Source organism: Leuciscus leuciscus (assembly GCF_965113295.1).
Source record: "Leuciscus leuciscus genome assembly, chromosome: 21".
NCBI lineage: Eukaryota > Metazoa > Chordata > Actinopteri > Cypriniformes > Leuciscidae > Leuciscus > Leuciscus leuciscus.
In genome coordinates this window covers 1,578,683-1,597,607 of record NC_138745.1, presented here as the reverse complement: position 1 = coordinate 1,597,607, position 18,925 = coordinate 1,578,683, and the positions used below count along the sequence as shown (strand labels likewise).

Genomic DNA, 18,925 nt, shown 5'->3' with positions numbered 1-18,925 from the left:
GCTGTTCTACTCATTGACTGTAAAAGGTTACTACTGTACTGTTACCGTCCGTAGGCAACATTAGGTAGGCCTATGTTATTATCAACTACTATAGGCTATCAATTAGGGATGGGCGATATGGCCTAAAATCTATATTGTGATATACATTGCAGCCTCTTGCGATAACGATATACAGTATATTATAATAAAACCATTTCAGAAAAGATTACACAGACCCATGCTAAACAACTGCTAAATGTATTTTTTTTTAAAGGGTGTATGTAGTTTTGAGAACATATATTGTGCAAAACTGTAAGTATACAACATAATTTTGCAGATAAATAAAATGTAAGTACACTAGCTGCAGAGACTTAAGTAGGTCTAATGTTTATTATGGCTTGGAGCTTATGAAACCCCAAATTTAAAATTAGAATATTGTCTAACTGATGTCTTTTCAGTTAAAAAGAAACACAACAACGATTCTTAAAATCGAGATTATGTGCTACACAACTAAGATATTTTGGAATGGGAATAATACGCGCGCGCTGGTATTCAGTGATATCATGTTTCGTTTTGAATTTGAGGTGGTCGAACGGATTAGTCGTGTGTTAACTTACCGAACTGTTACCCCACACACTCTGTATATAGTTTGCTGCTGCTCGTCTGACGGCTTAAACCCGAACCAAGTCCAAATAATGGATGTTGCACCGATCTTTTTCACCAGCTTTCACTTTCAGCCGTGTTTACTTAAGATGACGAATATGCGTTGCAGCCGGGTTTACCTCGCGGCCGCGGGTAGATTGCGTCATCATAGCTTGTGTAGTATAGAGCCATCTCCCAACCCAACTTGGAGAATAGATTAACGGCGATATTTTTTTTATCGCGCGATAAGAGTCTTGCGTTAACGCAGCACGTTAACGCCGATAACGGCCCACCACTAATATATATATATATATATATATATATATATATATACACACACATATATACATACACCCATATTATAATTCACATTTTTTAAACAGTAAGGATTTTAAAATTACTTAATTTTTTGGCAATGTATCATGCAATAAATTATATATATATATATATAATAAAAGTTAAAATAAAAATTATATTACTACTATGTATATATATATATACACACACACAATATATACATATATAAACATAATATAATTACTAAATTACTATTATAAATTACTAAATAAATATATATATATATATATATATATATATATATATATATAAAGTTTTTATTAATAATATATATATAACGTTTTTATTAATAATATATAATTTAGTAATTATATTATATGTATATGTGTATGTATATGTATATATGTATTTATATACAGTATATACTACAATATATATAAAAAATAAAATTGTATTACTATTTTTTTTCCTGGAAAGATACATTGCTTTACAAAAATTACAACATTTTTAATCTGAATATGAATAATGTTTGAGTAGTGAGCGCTGAATGCTGCTCTGCTCTGCTCAAAACACATTAAATCACACGGCAGCGTTTTAGTATCTGTTAAAAGGTGAAATGAGGTTAAGAACAGGTTTTACTAGAGAGAAAACAAACAACAGGAAAAAAGCACAATGTTAATAATCTGGACCCAAACGAACAGGTCATTAGCCTCAGTTGTGTTTCAGGCTCATTATCAGCACTCAGTGCTTTGGCTTCATCGACCGCCAGCAGAAAAACAATCACAATCCACTGCTTTATGGCTCTGAATGGGGAAATGAGCTTTTTCTGCTGACCCATCATGAGTGCAGCGCTAATACCGCAATAAACAGCTGTGCTAAAGTGAAACCAGATGCTAGCACACACACCTGAGGGATGATGGTGAGTTTGGATCGGAGGTCATGAAGGCCGATCTCTGAGATCTTCACCTCGTCGATCACGATCTCTCCATCCGCCGCTTCCAGAAGACGGAACAAACACAGAGTCATCGACGACTTCCCGGCTCCCGTCCTTCCCACGATGCCGATCTGCAGGGAATCATTATATGAAAATATAATATATATCACAGTAATGATGTCACAATCAGTGTGATTCATCAGATTTAATCCACAGATATCATTCACTGGAGGTCACTGGTTATGTAAGTGTATCAAACACTCAGAAATAGGTATTTATTGCCTATAAGTTTATTTTTTCCTCTCACTGTTTTTCTTTAAAGTCGCCCTGTGGTGTAAATCCAGCGTTTAATGAGTGAGTGAGTGAGTGAGTGAGTGGAGGCGGGGCTCATTTGCATATTCATAGAGCCGCGCATACTAAATGAGGCAAGGGTGTCGAGTTACATTCCAGATATTTTAAGTCATGAAGATGAAAAACGTTTAAATATGTAATATTGGTGATCAAAGATGAGTTTTAAGGGATAAAATGATTGACTACAGAGGGACTTTAAGCTTCTTTTGACAGGTGATCCACATGTCAGGCTGAAAACAGATGTAAACCTGACAGATCTTGGCTCTATAAGCATTGAAGAAACGAGGCTCCTGACCTTCTCTCCTCCCTTGACCTTCAGAGAGACGTTCTTCAGCACCAGGTCCAGTCCTTCTCGATATCTCACGCTGTAATCCACAAACTCCACGTTTCCCTGGGGAGGCCAGTCTGGCGGCGGGCGCTTGTCCTTCACGACCCATGGAGCCTGTGGAAACCCACGGTCCAGTTTAATCTCTTACATCAAATGAGCTCACAATAAACTGCACACATGATGTTCTTCCTCAGTGTTTCTGTCCTGTTTTCCAGCACAAACATCTAAACATTCATAAATCATATATATATGTGTGTGTGTGTGTGTGTGTGTGTGTGTGTGTGTGTGTGTGTGTGTTTAGCTGACCAAATGTCCCCACAAGGATAATCAAATTTGAGATTCCCTACTTTGTAAGGACTTTTTGCTGGTCCTCACAAGAAAATTTGATTAATAACATAATAAAATGTGTTTTTTGAAAAAGTTAGTGTGTGTGTGTGTTTTTTGTGATTTATGAAGACAGAAATTAGCATAATGACATGGGTATTACACTGGTATTACAACGTATATTACTTTTATAACGTTATAAGATTTTACATCAAATGAGCTCTTGCTCATGATGTTCTTCCTCAGTGTTTCTGTCCTGTTTTCCAGCACAAACATCTAAACATTCATAAGATACATTTATTTGAAAAGCAAAAAGTGAGTTTATGATTAAAACAAGAACAAATTACTGTCAATGGGGTCAGAAAAAACTGTTTTATTTCTTACTTTTTATTACTTAATTTAGGGCTGGCTGATATTCATTTAACATTAATAGGGAAGGAAATGCTTTTCACATATTAGACCTTGAGGATGAATGTAAACATGTATATTTGTTTGTTCACTATTAATTTAGGGCCCCATGAAATTCACTTTAATTTCCCCTAAATTCTGTGTTTTCCATTTTATTTTATAAACTTTAATGATTTAAGACAATTTTATATACATTTATAAGCTTCTAAAATGTCATCAAATTGAAATATAACAATTAATTTACAACAAAACTTTGCATTTTTATGTTTTGGCAAATAAGATGCTGCACAACAGAAGTGTATAAATTTAAAACATGAATGAAAGAATATTTTATAATTGGTTGTATGATAATCCTTAGAAATATTATTATTACTTTAAGAAGTATATTGTAGTATACGTTAAACCAGACTTTTATTTTGACGTTTTCTGGTGAAGATCTTTGAGTTTTAGTTTCAGACTGTAGTTTCTCTGAAATGAAACGGTGAAAAGCTTGTGAAGTGACTCTGGAGATTAAGACACTTATTTTCCTAGTTTTCTCAAACTACCATTAAAGAGTAGAGTAAATTCCAGAGCACTTTTCACTGTTTCGACATCACTTTCACAGTGCTGTGTAAAGCGGACCAGATCTCATGCTGATGTTCAAGAGCACATCAACCAATCAAATGTTTATTGTTAAGAACATGAGCATGTGTTTGTTGTCCTGTACCTCCGTCGGTGTTTCTGAATACTCCTTCACTCTTTCCACTGCTACTATGTTGCTCTCAAGGTCAGAGGTCATCCTCACCATCCAGTTTAGGGACATAGTGACCTATACAGTAGAAGTAAGAAGTGTTGTTGCAGAATACAGGCACTTATAGTGGGAAAAAACTATGCATTTCTCCCCTGATTCTCTGTTTCATAATCTTTCTTTATATTAAATGTGGCACTGCATACTGCAAATATTGTTGGCTCTGTATTATATTGCTTATGCTTGTCTATAGTAAGTCACTTTGGATAAAAGCATCTGCTAAATGTATACAGTACATGTCAAAAGTCTCTTCTGCTCACCAAGGCTGCATTTATTTGATAAAAAATACAGTAAAAACAGTGAATATTATTGCAATGTAAATCATCTGTTTTCTATGTGAATATAGTAAAGTGTAATTTATTCCTGTGATCAAAGCTGAATTTTCAGCATCATTACTCCAGTCTTCAGTGTCACATGATCCTTCACAAATCAGTCTAATATGATGATTTGATGCTCAAGTATCACATTTATGATTATTATCAGTGTTAAAAAACATTCAAAAGTTTAGGGTCAGTAAGATAAAAAATCATAATAATACTTTTATTCATCAAGGACGCATTAAATTGAACAAAAGTGAAAGTAAAGACATTTATAATGTTACAAAAGACTATTTCAAATAAATGCTGTTCTTTTGAACTTTTGAAAGAATAAAAAAAATAAAAAACAATGTATCACAGTTTCCACTGTTTTCAACATTGATAATAATATTAATTAGAAGAACCATTAATAATTAATAATGCAGCAAATCAGCATATTAGAATGATTTCTGAAGGATCATGTGATATAAAATTGTACAATATTTCACAATATTCCTGATTTTACTGTTATTTTTTTCTTCAAAATAAATGCAGCATTGCATTAAACAATAAACATCAACTTTTGACCAATAGTCTAAAAGTAAATATTTCTCCTACGTATTAAGTCTCATGTTATTTGTGTAAATTATGGAAGCTTGTTTCCGCCACAGAATAAAAAATAAAAAAGGTAATTGCGACATTTTCTCACAATTCAGACTTTTTTCTCGCAATTGCGTGTTATAAATAAAAAATTGCGAGATATAAACTTTCAGAATTGCATGTTTATATCTCACAATTCTGACTTTATATCACAAAATTGCAAGATAAAAAGTCGCAATTATCTTTTAAAAGGTTTTATTCTGTGGTGGAAACAAGCTTCCATAATAAATGCATCATGAGATGTAGTGAAAATGAAAAAGAAATGTTTTCATGATAAACAACAGTATGAATACACCAATGTTAGAGCTACAGATGAACACTATTATATGAACTATTACACATGACTAGTGATTATAATACATGAGTGTGACTGTACCTGTAGAGCGTACGACACTGACAGACCCACCAGACCAGGATTCAGTTTATCCTTCCCGACCGCAGCGAACAGAGCAGCAAACAACACAATACAGTTCCCGATAAACTCGATCCGAACCCCCAACCACCTGTTTCGCATCCAAACACAACACTGTTACGACTGAGCCACATTTTAACAGAGACATTTCCCACAAAAGCCAGTAAAGATTGGAAGACGCTGGGAAAATCTGCATGCATCCGAACGACTGGCGAGTTATAGTCAGAATTACGTGATATAAAGTCAGAATTGTGTGATATAAAGTCGCAATTGTGTGATATAAAGTCGCAATAGTGCGTTATTAAGTTGCAATTGTATTATAAAGTCAGAATTGCGTGATATAAAGTTGCAATTGTGTGTTATAAGGTCAGAATTGCATGATATAAAGTTGCAATTGTGTGTTATAAGGTCAGAATTGCATGATATAAAGTTGCAATTGTGTGATATAAAGTCAGAATTGTGAGATATAAAGTCGCAATTGTGTGATATAAAGTCAGAATTGCATGATATAAAGTTGCAATTGTGTGATATAAAGTCAGAATTGCGTGATATAAAGTCAGAATTGCGAGATATAAAGTCAGAATTGCGAGATATAAAGTTGCAATAGTGTGTTATAAAGTCAGAATTGCGAGATATAAAGTTGCAATAGTGTGTTATAAAGTCAGAATTGCGTGATATAAAGTTGCAATTGTGTGATATAAAGTCAGAATTGCGAGATATAAAGTTGCAATTGTGTGATATAAAGTCGCAATTGTGTGATATAAAGTCACAATAGTGCGTTATTAAGTTGCAATTGTGTGTTATAAGGTCAGAATTGCGAGATATAAAGTTGCAATTGTATTATAAAGTCAGAATTGCGTGATATAACGTTGCAATTGTGTGTTATAAGGTCAGAATTGTGAGATATAAAGTTGCAATTGTGTGATATAAAGTCAGAATTGCGAGATATAAAGTCAGAATTGCGAGATATAAAGTTGCAATAGTGTGTTATAAAGTCAGAATTGCGTGATATAAAGTTGCAATTGTGTGATATAAAGTCAGAATTGCGAGATATAAAGTCAGAATTGCATGATATAAAGTTGCAATTGTGTGATATAAAGTCAGAATTGCGAGATATAAAGTCAGAATTGCGAGATATAAAGTTGCAATAGTGTGTTATAAAGTCAGAATTGCGAGATATAAAGTTGCAATAGTGTGTTAAAAAGTCAGAATTGCGAGATATAAAGTCAGAATTGCGAGATATAAAGTCAGAATTGCGAGATATAAAGTCAGAATTGCGAGATATAAAGTCAGAATTGCGAGATATAAAGTTGCAATAGTGTGTTATAAAGTCAGAATTGCGAGATATAAAGTCAGAATTGCGTGATATAAAGTCAGAATTGTGAGATATAAAGTTGCAATTGCGTTATAAAGTCAGAATTGCGTGATATAAAGTCAGAATTGTGAGATATAAAGTCAGAATTGCGAGATATAAAGTCAGAATTGCGAGATATAAAGTCAGAATTGTGAGATATAAAGTCAGAATTGCGAGATATAAAGTCAGAATTGCGAGATATAAAGTCAGAATTGCGAGATATAAAGTTGCAATAGTGTGTTAAAAAGTCAGAATTGCGAGATATAAAGTCAGAATTGCGAGATATAAAGTCAGAATTGCGAGATATAAAGTCAGAATTGCGAGATATAAAGTCAGAATTGCGTGATATAAAGTCAGAATTGTGAGATATAAAGTTGCAATTGCGTTATAAAGTCAGAATTGCGTGATATAAAGTCAGAATTGTGAGATATAAAGTCAGAATTGCGAGATATAAAGTCAGAATTGCGAGATATAAAGTCAGAATTGTGAGATATAAAGTCAGAATTGCGAGATATAAAGTCAGAATTGCAAGATATAAAGTCAGAATTGCGAGATATAAAGTCAGAATTGCGAGATATAAAGTTGCAATTGCGTTATAAAGTCAGAATTGCGTGATATAAAGTCAGAATTGCGAGATATAAAGTCAGAATTGTGAGATATAAAGTCAGAATTGTGAGATATAAAGTCAGAATTGCGAGATATAAAGTCAGAATTGTGAGATATAAAGTCAGAATTGCGAGATATAAAGTCAGAATTGCAAGATATAAAGTCAGAATTGCGAGATATAAAGTCAGAATTGCGAGATATAAAGTTGCAATTGCGTTATAAAGTCAGAATTGCGAGATATAAAGTCAGAATTGCGAGATATAAAGTCAGAATTGTGAGATATAAAGTCAGAATTGTGTGATATAAAGTCAGAATTGCGTGATATAAAGTCAGAATTGCGAGATATAAAGTCAGAATTGTGAGATATAAAGTCAGAATTGTGAGATATAAAGTCAGAATTGTGAGATATAAAGTCAGAATTGCGAGATATAAAGTCAGAATTGCGAGATATAAAGTTGCAATTGCGTTATAAAGTCAGAATTGCGTGATATAAAGTCAGAATTGTGAGATATAAAGTCAGAATTGCGAGATATAAAGTCAGAATTGCGAGATATAAAGTTGCAATTGCGTTATAAAGTCAGAATTGCGTGATATAAAGTAAGAATTGCGAGATATAAAGTCAGAATTGTGAGATATAAAGTCAGAATTGTGTGATATAAAGTCAGAATTGCGAGATATAAAGTCAGAATTGTGAGATATAAAGTCAGAATTGTGAGATATAAAGTCAGAATTGCGAGATATAAAGTCAGAATTGCGAGATATAAAGTCAGAATTGTGAGATATAAAGTCAGAATTGCGAGATATAAAGTCAGAATTGTGTGATATAAAGTCAGAATTGCAAGATATAAAGTCAGAATTGCGAGATATAAAGTCAGAATTGCAAGATATAAAGTCAGAATTGCGAGATATAAAGTCAGAATTGCGAGATATAAAGTCAGAATTGTGAGATATAAAGTCAGAATTGTGTGATATAAAGTCAGAATTGCGTGATATAAAGTCAGAATTGCGAGATAGAATTGTGAGATATAAAGTCAGAATTGTGAGATATAAAGTCAGAATTGCGAGATATAAAGTCAGAATTGTGAGATATAAAGTCAGAATTGTGTGATATAAAGTCAGAATTGCGAGATATAAAGTCAGAATTGTGAGATATAAAGTCAGAATTGCGAGATATAAAGTCAGAATTGCGAGATATAAAGTTGCAATTGCGTTATAAAGTCAGAATTGCGAGATATAAAGTCAGAATTGCGAGATATAAAGTCAGAATTGTGAGATATAAAGTCAGAATTGTGAGATATAAAGTCAGAATTGCGTGATATAAAGTCAGAATTGTGTGATATAAAGTCAGAATTGTGTGATATAAAGTCAGAATTGTGTGTTATAAAGTCAGAATTGTGAGATATAAAGTCAGAATTGTGTGATATAAAGTCAGAATTGCGAGATATAAAGTCAGAATTGCGAGATATAAAGTCAGAATTGCGAGATATAAAGTTGCAATAATTAAATGATTAAAGTCGCAATTGGAAAGTCTGCATGCATCCGAGCGAGTGTGAGCGAGACCGAACCAACCTGTTGGACACGATACCAGGGTAGTAACTCTTTTGGTTCTCATCCACTTTCATATCGCTCATGAGAACGAAGGCACCGTGGCGCCCGTACGCGCGGATCACGCTAGTGCCCGTGATGGTCTCCGAAAAATGAGAATATATAGGAGACCTACTGACAGACTCCAGCCTCTTTAGCTGACGAGACGTGGCCACATAAAACCTCTACGGAGGAAAGAACAAGCCATTACACAAACAAACAACAGCAAGAAGATTACATATTAATACATGTACGAATGAGTGAGGATTCAGAAAACACACTCGTCATTTGACAACATGCATTTTTGCTTTTATATTTTTGCTTTGTCGAAGTCTTTTATTAAAGGAAAATTTCTAAATGCTTTAAAATTAACAAGATAATATTGCAGGTTTGTCTGAACTCTAGGAATGTTAGGTCAGAGACTATTTATAATAATACTATTTATAATAAGAGAAAAAGCCTTATCAAGATAAATGTGAAATATTGTATATTCAATATAGTGACATACATTGTTAAAAATGTTGGGGTCGGTGAGATTTCTTATGTTTCTGAAAGAGTCTCCGGCTCACCAAAGCTTCATTTATTTGATCAAAAATACAGTAAAAACAGTAAAATATTATTCCAATGTAAATCATCTGTTTTCTATGTGAATATATAGTAAAGTGTAATTTATTCCTGTGATCAAAGCTGAATTTTCAGCATCATTACTCCAGTCTTCAGTGTCACATGATCCTTCAGAAATCATTCTAATATGATGATTTGATGCACAAGAAACATTTATGATTATTATCAGTGTTGAAAACCGAGATACATAAAATTTTTCAGGATTCTTTGATGAATAGAAAGCTCAAAAGAACAGCATTTATTTTGACATAGAATCATTTGTAACATTATAAATGTCTTTACTGTCACTTTTGATCAATTAAGTCTGAATACAATTATCAAAATTCTTCTGAATATCAAATATTGCAAATAAACTGTATGCGATTCTAGTTAATCCGCACATTCCTTCATTGAGACAAACCGTTTTAAAACATGTTCAATCTTTAATTTAGTTAATTTAGTTTAATTTACTTTCTAGAATCCTCACCATAAGCACTTTTAATCAAACAATAATTCAGAATGCAATACTCTTATTGAAATATTTTAAAATAGCATTCACATTAAGGGATCAAATATAAATGGGATCAAACGCCATCATAATGTTGTAGTGTTTGGTTTGGCTTTGTGCATTTCTGAACATAATGACATCAATCATGTGATATTTCGGCTGCATGCGACAAGCGATTCGCTCAGAAAACACAGAGCGCTTCAGAAAGCCAGTTCATGCCATGCAAAGATCACGCAAAAAGATGAGGAGTTACAGTACAATCAGGACAGATGCAAGACCAAGTTACAGTTATGCATTGAGAGATTGAGGGTTTAGTACCGATGAGTTGAGAATCACTGCTCTTCACGACACCAGATAGAACCCGCAAACATATCAAACACCGTTATCAATATTACACTGGGTTACAAACCGTAATGCTGTTTATCTCTCCACTACTTGTCATTAGCATCTGAACTGGTTAAGAAGAACTTAACACTACTTTGTTAATAGTCTAGATATTAGTAGATACTGACCACCAAACACACTTCTAATGTGGATTATTATTTTCCATATGCCAGATCTTCCAGTAGAATAACTACATGCCAGGTATGAGTTAAAAGTCCAGTTGAATCACAGTCTGTTACGCGCGCTTGCATTAGTACTGATGAAATGAGGACATTCACACAGCAAAACACTTCACAACTTCATCTACTCCTGCAAAGCTACTGTAACTCTACTGTAACACGCTGTTCTTTACCCACATTCATCACTCATACTGTTAATTACACTGTATATCCATACGGGCGGATATATGGCATTATAATTAATAATAATTCATTATTGCAATAATGCAATCATTTATTAAATTAGATAATAATAATAATTATTATCATTAATGTTGATATTGATATTATTAACCAAAATATTAACCGTAATAATAATTTATTGTAATACTTTATTAAATGATATATAGATATATTTGATATTAATTATAAACATTAGAATTATTATTAGTCGTCATCATTTAATAAATGATTGCAATATTCTATTATTATTTTGTTGTAATAATTTAAATCATATAATAATTATTATCATTATTAGTAGTAGTATACTTAAACATGATCTTTATTAAAATAATGTAATCAATTATTGCATTAAATTATTATTTTTGTTGTGAATAATAATAATAAATGATTGCAAAACTAATTAGCATCATCATAATACTCATAATCATATTAATAATTTATTAAATAATATAAAATATTATAATCGAAATATTATTATTATTATTATATATAGTAGTAGTAGCAGTATTATATAATTTAACAAATTATTGTGATAAAGTATTACTATTATTATTCATTTCTTGCAGTAATTTATTAAATTGTATAATAAAATAGTTATCATTATTAATACTAATATTATTAGTAGTAGCAGTAGTATTTTATTTAATAAAATATTGCAATCATTTATTACCACTATTGTTGTTGTTGCTGCTGTTGTCAATAATAATAATAAAATGATATTTAAATGATATAATTATTACATGAATATATTAAATTATATAATAATTATTGTTATCATTATTATTCTTATTAACAGTAGTAGTAATAGTATATAATTTAACAAATTATTGCAAAAATGAATGATTACTATCATTATTATTATTATCAGTAGTAGTAGTATATAATTGAATACATTATTGCAAAAATGAATTATTATTATTATGACTTTTACTCAGCTGATTAATAATTGGATATAAAACAGAAGGAGTGTATTCTTTGGGTAAAGAACAGCATCATCTGAGAGTTCAGTGAGTCGAGTCTCTCCGTTCGTTCACCAGAGTCTCGACTCCCTGACCGCACCAAAACCCAATGACCAAACCACACACACGGTGTAAAAACTACAACACTACGACAGTGATAATAATGCAGCTAGAACAGAACATCAACACATGTTAGCATGCTGTATTAATGAGTTAGCAGACTTGTTCCTATTTACCTGGACCCACCAATAGAACAGCATTAACGGCACTATGACTATGAGGAACATAGGGGTGAGGACAGAGCAAACGAGCAGCACATTTACTGTGTACCAGAAAGTGCGCATCCAGATATCAATATTATCTGGAATGAGCGAGTCTATAGTGTCCACGTCTTTGCTGAAGCGGTTCAGGACCCGGCCTGAGGGAGTGGCCTCGAAAAAGGCCTGTGGTGCCCTCAGGATGCCCTGGAGCATGTGGAGGTGTGTGTGGCGGGCCGCCTTCAGTGTGCTGTACGCCCGGCACAGTAAAGCGTTGGCCAGAATCAGCACACCTGTGCACAACGACACACACAACGAGGAAGAGGAGGGTTAGTCCGGTTTAGCCCTCGCTCGTCTGATTCACACTGGCTCGTCAGACAGGCTGCTAGGGCTGGGCTTCCACACCGGTTTCACCATAACCTTACATTTCAGGTTTGATTTACAAGCTTGAGATTTGATTCACTTCCGATTTTGATTCACAAGTTTGAGATTCGATTCACTTTCGATTTCGATTCACAAGCTTGTTATTTGATTAAATTCCGATGTTGATTCACAAGTTTGCGATTTGATTCACTTTCGATTTCGATTCACAAGTTTGCGATTTGATTCACTTTTGATTTCGATTCACAAGTTTGAGATTTGATTCAATTCCGATTTTGATTCACAAGTTTGAGATTCTATTCACTTTCGATTTCGATTCACAAGCTTATGATTTGATTCAATTCCGACTTTGATTCACAAGCTTGCAATTTGATTCAATTCCGATTTTGGTTCACAAGTTTGAGATTTGATTCACCTTCGATTTTGATTCACAAGCTTGTGATTTGATTCAATTCCGATGTTGATTCACAAGTTTGCGATTTGATTCACTTTCGATTTCGATTCACAAGTTTGAGATTTGATTCAATTCCGATTTTGATTCACAAGTTTGAGATTCTATTCACTTTCGATTTCGATTCACAAGCTTATGATTTGATTCAATTCCGACTTTGATTCACAAGCTTCTAATTTGATTCAATTCCGATTTTGGTTCACAAGTTTGAGATTTGATTCACCTTCGATTTTGATTCACAAGCTTGTGATTTGATTCAATTCCGATTTTGATTCACTTCCGATTTTGATTCACAAGCTTGTGATTTGATTCAATTCTGATTTTGATTCACAATTGTGCGATTTGATTCAATTCCGATTTTGATTCACAAGTTTGAGATTCTATTCACTTTCGATTTCGATTCACAAGCTTGTGATTTGATTCACTTCCGATTTTGATTCACAAGCTTGTGATTTGATTCAATTCTGATTTTGATTCACAAGTTTGAGATTCGATTCTCTTTCAATTCACAAGTTTGTGATTTTATTAAATTCCGATTTTGATTCACAAGTTTGTGATTTGATTCAATTCCGATTGTGATTCACAAGTTTGCGATTCGATTCAATTCCGATTTTGATTCACAAGTTTGAGATTCGATTCACTTCCGATTTTGATTCACAAGCTTGTGATTTGATTAAATTCCGATTGTGATTCACAAGTTTGCGACTCGATTCAATTCCGATTTTGATTCACAAGATTGAGATTCGATTTACTTTCGATTTCGATTCACTTCCGATCTGATATCAATTCATTTGGATATTTATCAGGTACAGTACGTCAACATCTAAAGCTGTAAACTCTATCGCGTTTATGCTCATCGAACGGCTTGTTTTGACATTATTGTTCTCCAGCTGTTTTATTGACGGTGGATTACATGAGACTACAATGAGATTGAGTTCAGGAAGTTGTTCTGTATCTTTCATCATTCCATCTGGTGTTCAATGATGTTTATTTGCTGCTGTAACTAGTAGTGAAGAGGAAGAGATGATCGCTTCATCTGTCACACACATTAAAGACACACAAACACACATTTATTGCTTGAATTTTGCTATGAAACTGACAGCTGAGACTTTGTTCCATATCAAAAGTATCAAAGCAGAAAGATTATTGAATGGCAGACGCTACAAATAATGTTTAGTGAAGTTTTGTTCACACAAAGACCGATCTAAGAGTCAATATCGGTTCATCAAAATGAGAATCGATAACGATCGAGAGCTCAATACTGTAACCCAGCCCTACAGTCTGTGTGTGTGACGCCACGACTGGAGAAACACTGAGACTGAACTATGGTGGATGTCCGTATGCAGACACACACACACACACACACACACACACACACACATCTGGGAGAGAAACACTCAATTCATATGCAGGAACTGATAACACTTAAACCTTCAATGCAAGATCAGCATCTGCCAAATGCAGAAATGTGAAAGACAGAACATTTATATCATTCTCTGCCTGTGTTTATGATTCTCAGATATGAACATTGACCAGGCTCCTCAAAAACAATCATAGAATTTGTAAAAACAAAAAGATTTTACATTATACTATATCAAATGATATCTCATGGCTCAGACACACTACCGTTCAAAAGTCTGGGGATTTAAAAAAAGAAGAAATTATTACTTTTATTCATCAAGGACGCATTAAATTGATCAAAAGTGACTTTATAATGTTACAAAAGCTTCTATTTCAAATAAATGCTGTTCTTTTGAACTTTCTATTCATCAAAGAATCCGGAAAAACAATATATGACGGTTTCCACAAACAAATGAACTATATTCAACACTAATAATAATCATAAATGTGATTCTTGTGTAAAATGCTATTTTAAATTATAATAATATTTCACTATTTTACTGTATTTTTTATCAAATAAATGCAGCTTTGGTGAAGCAGAAGATACTTTCAGAAAACACAATTATTCCGAACTTTTGACCGGTAGTGCAATAACATCTTTTTCCAAGGATTTGATGAGAAATGTTTGAGTTAATATTGAAATCTCTGTCTTTTGATTGCAGATCTGATCTGAAATATGAGATTATACCGGGATCTCAAGATAAACATCTGAGAAGTTTCAGAGCAACAACTGAAATATCAGGAAAATCTCATTTGAGAACTATAGATAATAACTCGACTAAAGCCCTGCTGTCATCTACAGATGCACCATTTAATAACTCAGAATTATTGGACATAATTTGCACCATCATCATCATCAGCGCTAAAAGAAAAGCAGGAGGATTTACACACAAACCACGAGAGTTCCAGTGTGTGTGTGCATGTGTGTGTGTTGTGTGATGGTTGAGTGTAAGGGTGAGGACACACGAGCAACAGGAAGTGGGCAGGAGAAACAGGAAGTGAGCAGTCGCACAAGACAAGGCTTCGCTCACACCGCGAGAAATTCTGATCTTTAGGACCGAGTGTTTGACTCGTTATCTATTTAATATTTAATGCATACACGGCAAAACATGATGATCCTCCTCAGTGTTTCTGTCTTGTTTTCCAGGACAAATATCTAAACATTCATAAATCATACATGTGTGTGTGTGTGTGTGCGTGTGTGTGTGTGTGTGTGTGTGTGTGTGTGTGTGTGTGTGTGTGTGTGTGTGTGTGTGTGTGTGTGTGTGTGTGTGTGTTAGCTATACTTGAGGACCAAATGTCCCCACAAGGATAGTCAAATTTGAGATTCCCTACTTTGTAAGGACTTTTTGCTGGTACTCACGAGAAAAAATTATTAATAAACATAATAAAATGTCTGAAAATGTAAGATATTCTTGTTAAAAATTAGCAAAATTTAAGTTTAAACAAGAACAAATATCTGATCATGGGGTCAGAAAAATAATCTTAATCCAAAGGGAAAACTAGATTATGATTCTGAGCCCTTTGGCAGCATAAACTCGCATAATTGTGATACATTTTTAAAGTCAAAATGTAAATGCATCTTGATTTAAGAATGTATAGATATTTTTAGCTGCATAGGCGCTGCACACATACAATAAGATAAAACCAAACAAAATAAGTAAATGTCTCCTGATTTAAAAACATTTAGATATTTGTGCTGGAAAACAAGACAGAAATACTGATTATGAAAATCATATTTTGTATGTAGAGAATAAGCAAACATGACAGCCGTAGAGCATAATGCGCACTTTAAATTATGTTACATATGTGCACAAAAAAAAAAGCTAGATGTCTGAACTGGAACAAATAAAAACAAGAATTATCAGATTTAAATTGTTCAAAAAACTAAAAGCATATTGGAAAAAAAGTCCGATTTTCCCTGCAATCTGAACGAAGCCATAGAGACTCATGCAAAAGAGGAGAGGAATAAATCGTCTTTGCACATGCTCAGGAGAACTGAAATGTTAAGGATCGCCCCGGACTCGTCCAGAATCTGCAATAAAAGGGAGGAAATACCTGAACAAAGAAGTAAATCAAGGCCAGAGGGCCAATGACCAGAGCGAATATGGGTGTGCTGCAAATGATAACAATCATGGTGGACACGGAGGCAAAGAAGGTGCCCAGGAACATGAGCACTGTGGAGGGCAGGACCTCGTCGATCACGTAAATGTCCTTGGAGAAGCGGTTGATGATCCGGCCTATGGGAGTGGTGTCAAAGAAAGACTGTGGCGTGTGAAACTGGTTGTCCAGCAGGGCCTGATGAAGCTTGCGTGAGCCCTGGATTTTCCCCAGTGCCAGAGTAAATGAGGATAACATGACCAGGACGCCTGTGTTAGAGGGACCAGAGGAGGAGGAGAGCGTCACTACACACACACACACACACACCCCTACAGGGAGCACCAGAGGAGGAGAGCGTCACTACACACACACACACACACACACACACCCCTACAGGGAGCACCAGAGGAGGAGAGCGTCACTACACACACACACACACACACACCTACAGGGAGCACCAGAGGAGGAGAGCGTCACTACACACACACACACACACACACACACCTACAGGGAGCACCAGAGGAGGAGGAGAGCGTCACTACACACACACACACACACACACACACCTACAGGGAGCACCAGAGGAGGAGGAGAGCGTCACTACACACACACACACACACCCCTACAGGGAGCACCAGAGGAGGAGAGCGTCACTACACACACACACACACACACACCTACAGGGAGCACCAGAGGAGGAGGAGAGCGTCACTACACACACACACACACACACCCCTACAGGGAGCACCAGAGGAGGAGAGCGTCACTACACACACACACACACACACCCCTACAGGGAGCACCAGAGGAGGAGAGCGTCACTACACACACACACACACACACACCTACAGGGAGCACCAGAGGAGGAGAGCGTCACTACACACACACACACACACACACACACCTACAGGGAGCACCAGAGGAGGAGAGCGTCACTACACACACACACACACACACACACACACACCTACAGGGAGCACCAGAGGAGGAGGAGAGCGTCACTACACACACACACACACACCCCTACAGGGAGCACCAGAGGAGGAGAGCGTCACTACACACACACACACACACACACACACCTACAGGGAGCACCAGAGGAGGAGAAGAGCGTCACTACACACACACACACACACACACACACCTACAGGGAGCACCAGAGGAGGAGGAGAGCGTCACTACACACACACACACACACACCTACAGGGGGCGCCAGAGGAGGAGAGCGTCAATACACACACACACACACACACACACACACACACCTACAGGGAGCACCAGAGGAGGAGGAGAGCGTCACTACACACACACACACACACACACACACACACACACACCTACAGGGAGCACCAGAGGAGGAGGAGAGCGTCACTACACACACACACACACACACACACCCCTACAGGGAGCACCAGAGGAGGAGGAGAGCGTCACTACACACACACACACACACACACCTACAGGGAGCACCAGAGGAGGAGGAGAGCGTCACTACACACACACACACACACACCCCTACAGGGGGCGCCAGAGGAGGAGAAGCGCACACACACACACACACACTTACAGGGGGCGCCAGAGGATGAGGAGGAGAGCGTCACTACACACACACACACACACACACCTACAGGGGACACCAGAGGGAGCAGGAGAACACACACACACACACAACATTCGCTCGTTTCTCAAGGGAAAGGAGAGATTTTGAGGAATGTTAATACTGCTCTTTTCCATATAACGAGAGATCTTACTGTATCACATGATTTCAGTAAACGAAGTTACGTCACGGGTGTTTCCATGTTCTCTGTGAACCCATACACCACTGTCTATACATGATCTTTACCTGTGAGTTTATACATCTGTAGACATTTAATGACTCATCTGTATAATAACGAGTTATTGTTATTGGTCAATATTCTCAAGGAAAAGGAGAGATTTAGAGGAATGTTAGTGCTGCTCTTTTCCATATAATGACAGACCGTAGCAGTGATGGAACATTTGCGAATCACTTGTTTTCAGTCATGTGATTTTAGTGAACGAGGTAAAGTTACGTCATGAGTGTTTGAATGGTCTCTGTGAACCCTATATATGATCTGACCTGATCTCGCATCAGTTTCATGCATTTGTAGACATTTAATGACTCATTTGTATAATAACGAGTTTTGGTTATTGGTCTGATTAACCAAGTCGAGAAAAAATTTAAAATTAATTTGCAAAGAACTACTTGTATTCACACTGGTGAAAAACTTTTATACTATTTTATACCAGAGCAAAAACAGAAACTGTAAAAGCAGGGGCTGAACATTCAGAATGTGTTGCTTGTCAAACTAAACATTATATAATTAATTAATTAATCATTATCAAAATATTTTAATTATTTTAGTCTAAATGCAGTTTAAAAAAATGGAATATAAAATTATATATATATATATAGACACAAACACACGATGTGACAAAATCAATCACAAGTCACAGCCAATCAGAAGAGAGTGTGGGCGGAGTCTCTCTCGCTACTGTC

At 35.5% G+C, this 18,925-nt stretch overlaps 1 protein-coding gene and 2 long non-coding RNA genes across 3 annotated transcripts in view; 1 reads left to right on the top strand and 2 right to left on the bottom strand.

Moving 5' to 3' along the window:
• Positions 1-18,925, bottom strand: part of abcc3 (ATP-binding cassette, sub-family C (CFTR/MRP), member 3) — a 111,763-nt gene that overhangs the window by 15,430 nt on the left and 77,408 nt on the right. The window contains exons 23-28 of the mRNA XM_082152220.1: positions 12,054-12,367; positions 8,948-9,147; positions 5,383-5,509; positions 3,970-4,071; positions 2,499-2,645; positions 1,825-1,983 (exon numbers count right to left, since the gene is read on the bottom strand). Of these exons, the coding sequence (XP_082008346.1) occupies positions 1,825-1,983; positions 2,499-2,645; positions 3,970-4,071; positions 5,383-5,509; positions 8,948-9,147; positions 12,054-12,367 (1,049 nt within the window). The remainder of the gene's footprint in view (positions 1-1,824; positions 1,984-2,498; positions 2,646-3,969; positions 4,072-5,382; positions 5,510-8,947; positions 9,148-12,053; positions 12,368-18,925) is intronic.
• Positions 12,743-13,312, bottom strand: LOC309485399. The gene is made up of 2 exons (XR_014201172.1): positions 13,184-13,312; positions 12,743-13,149 (listed from the first exon to the last, which is right to left on the bottom strand). It is a non-coding gene; the product is annotated as an uncharacterized lncRNA (long non-coding RNA).
• LOC309485395 lies at positions 15,427-15,727 on the top strand. The gene is made up of 2 exons (XR_014201168.1): positions 15,427-15,532; positions 15,588-15,727. It is a non-coding gene; the product is annotated as an uncharacterized lncRNA (long non-coding RNA).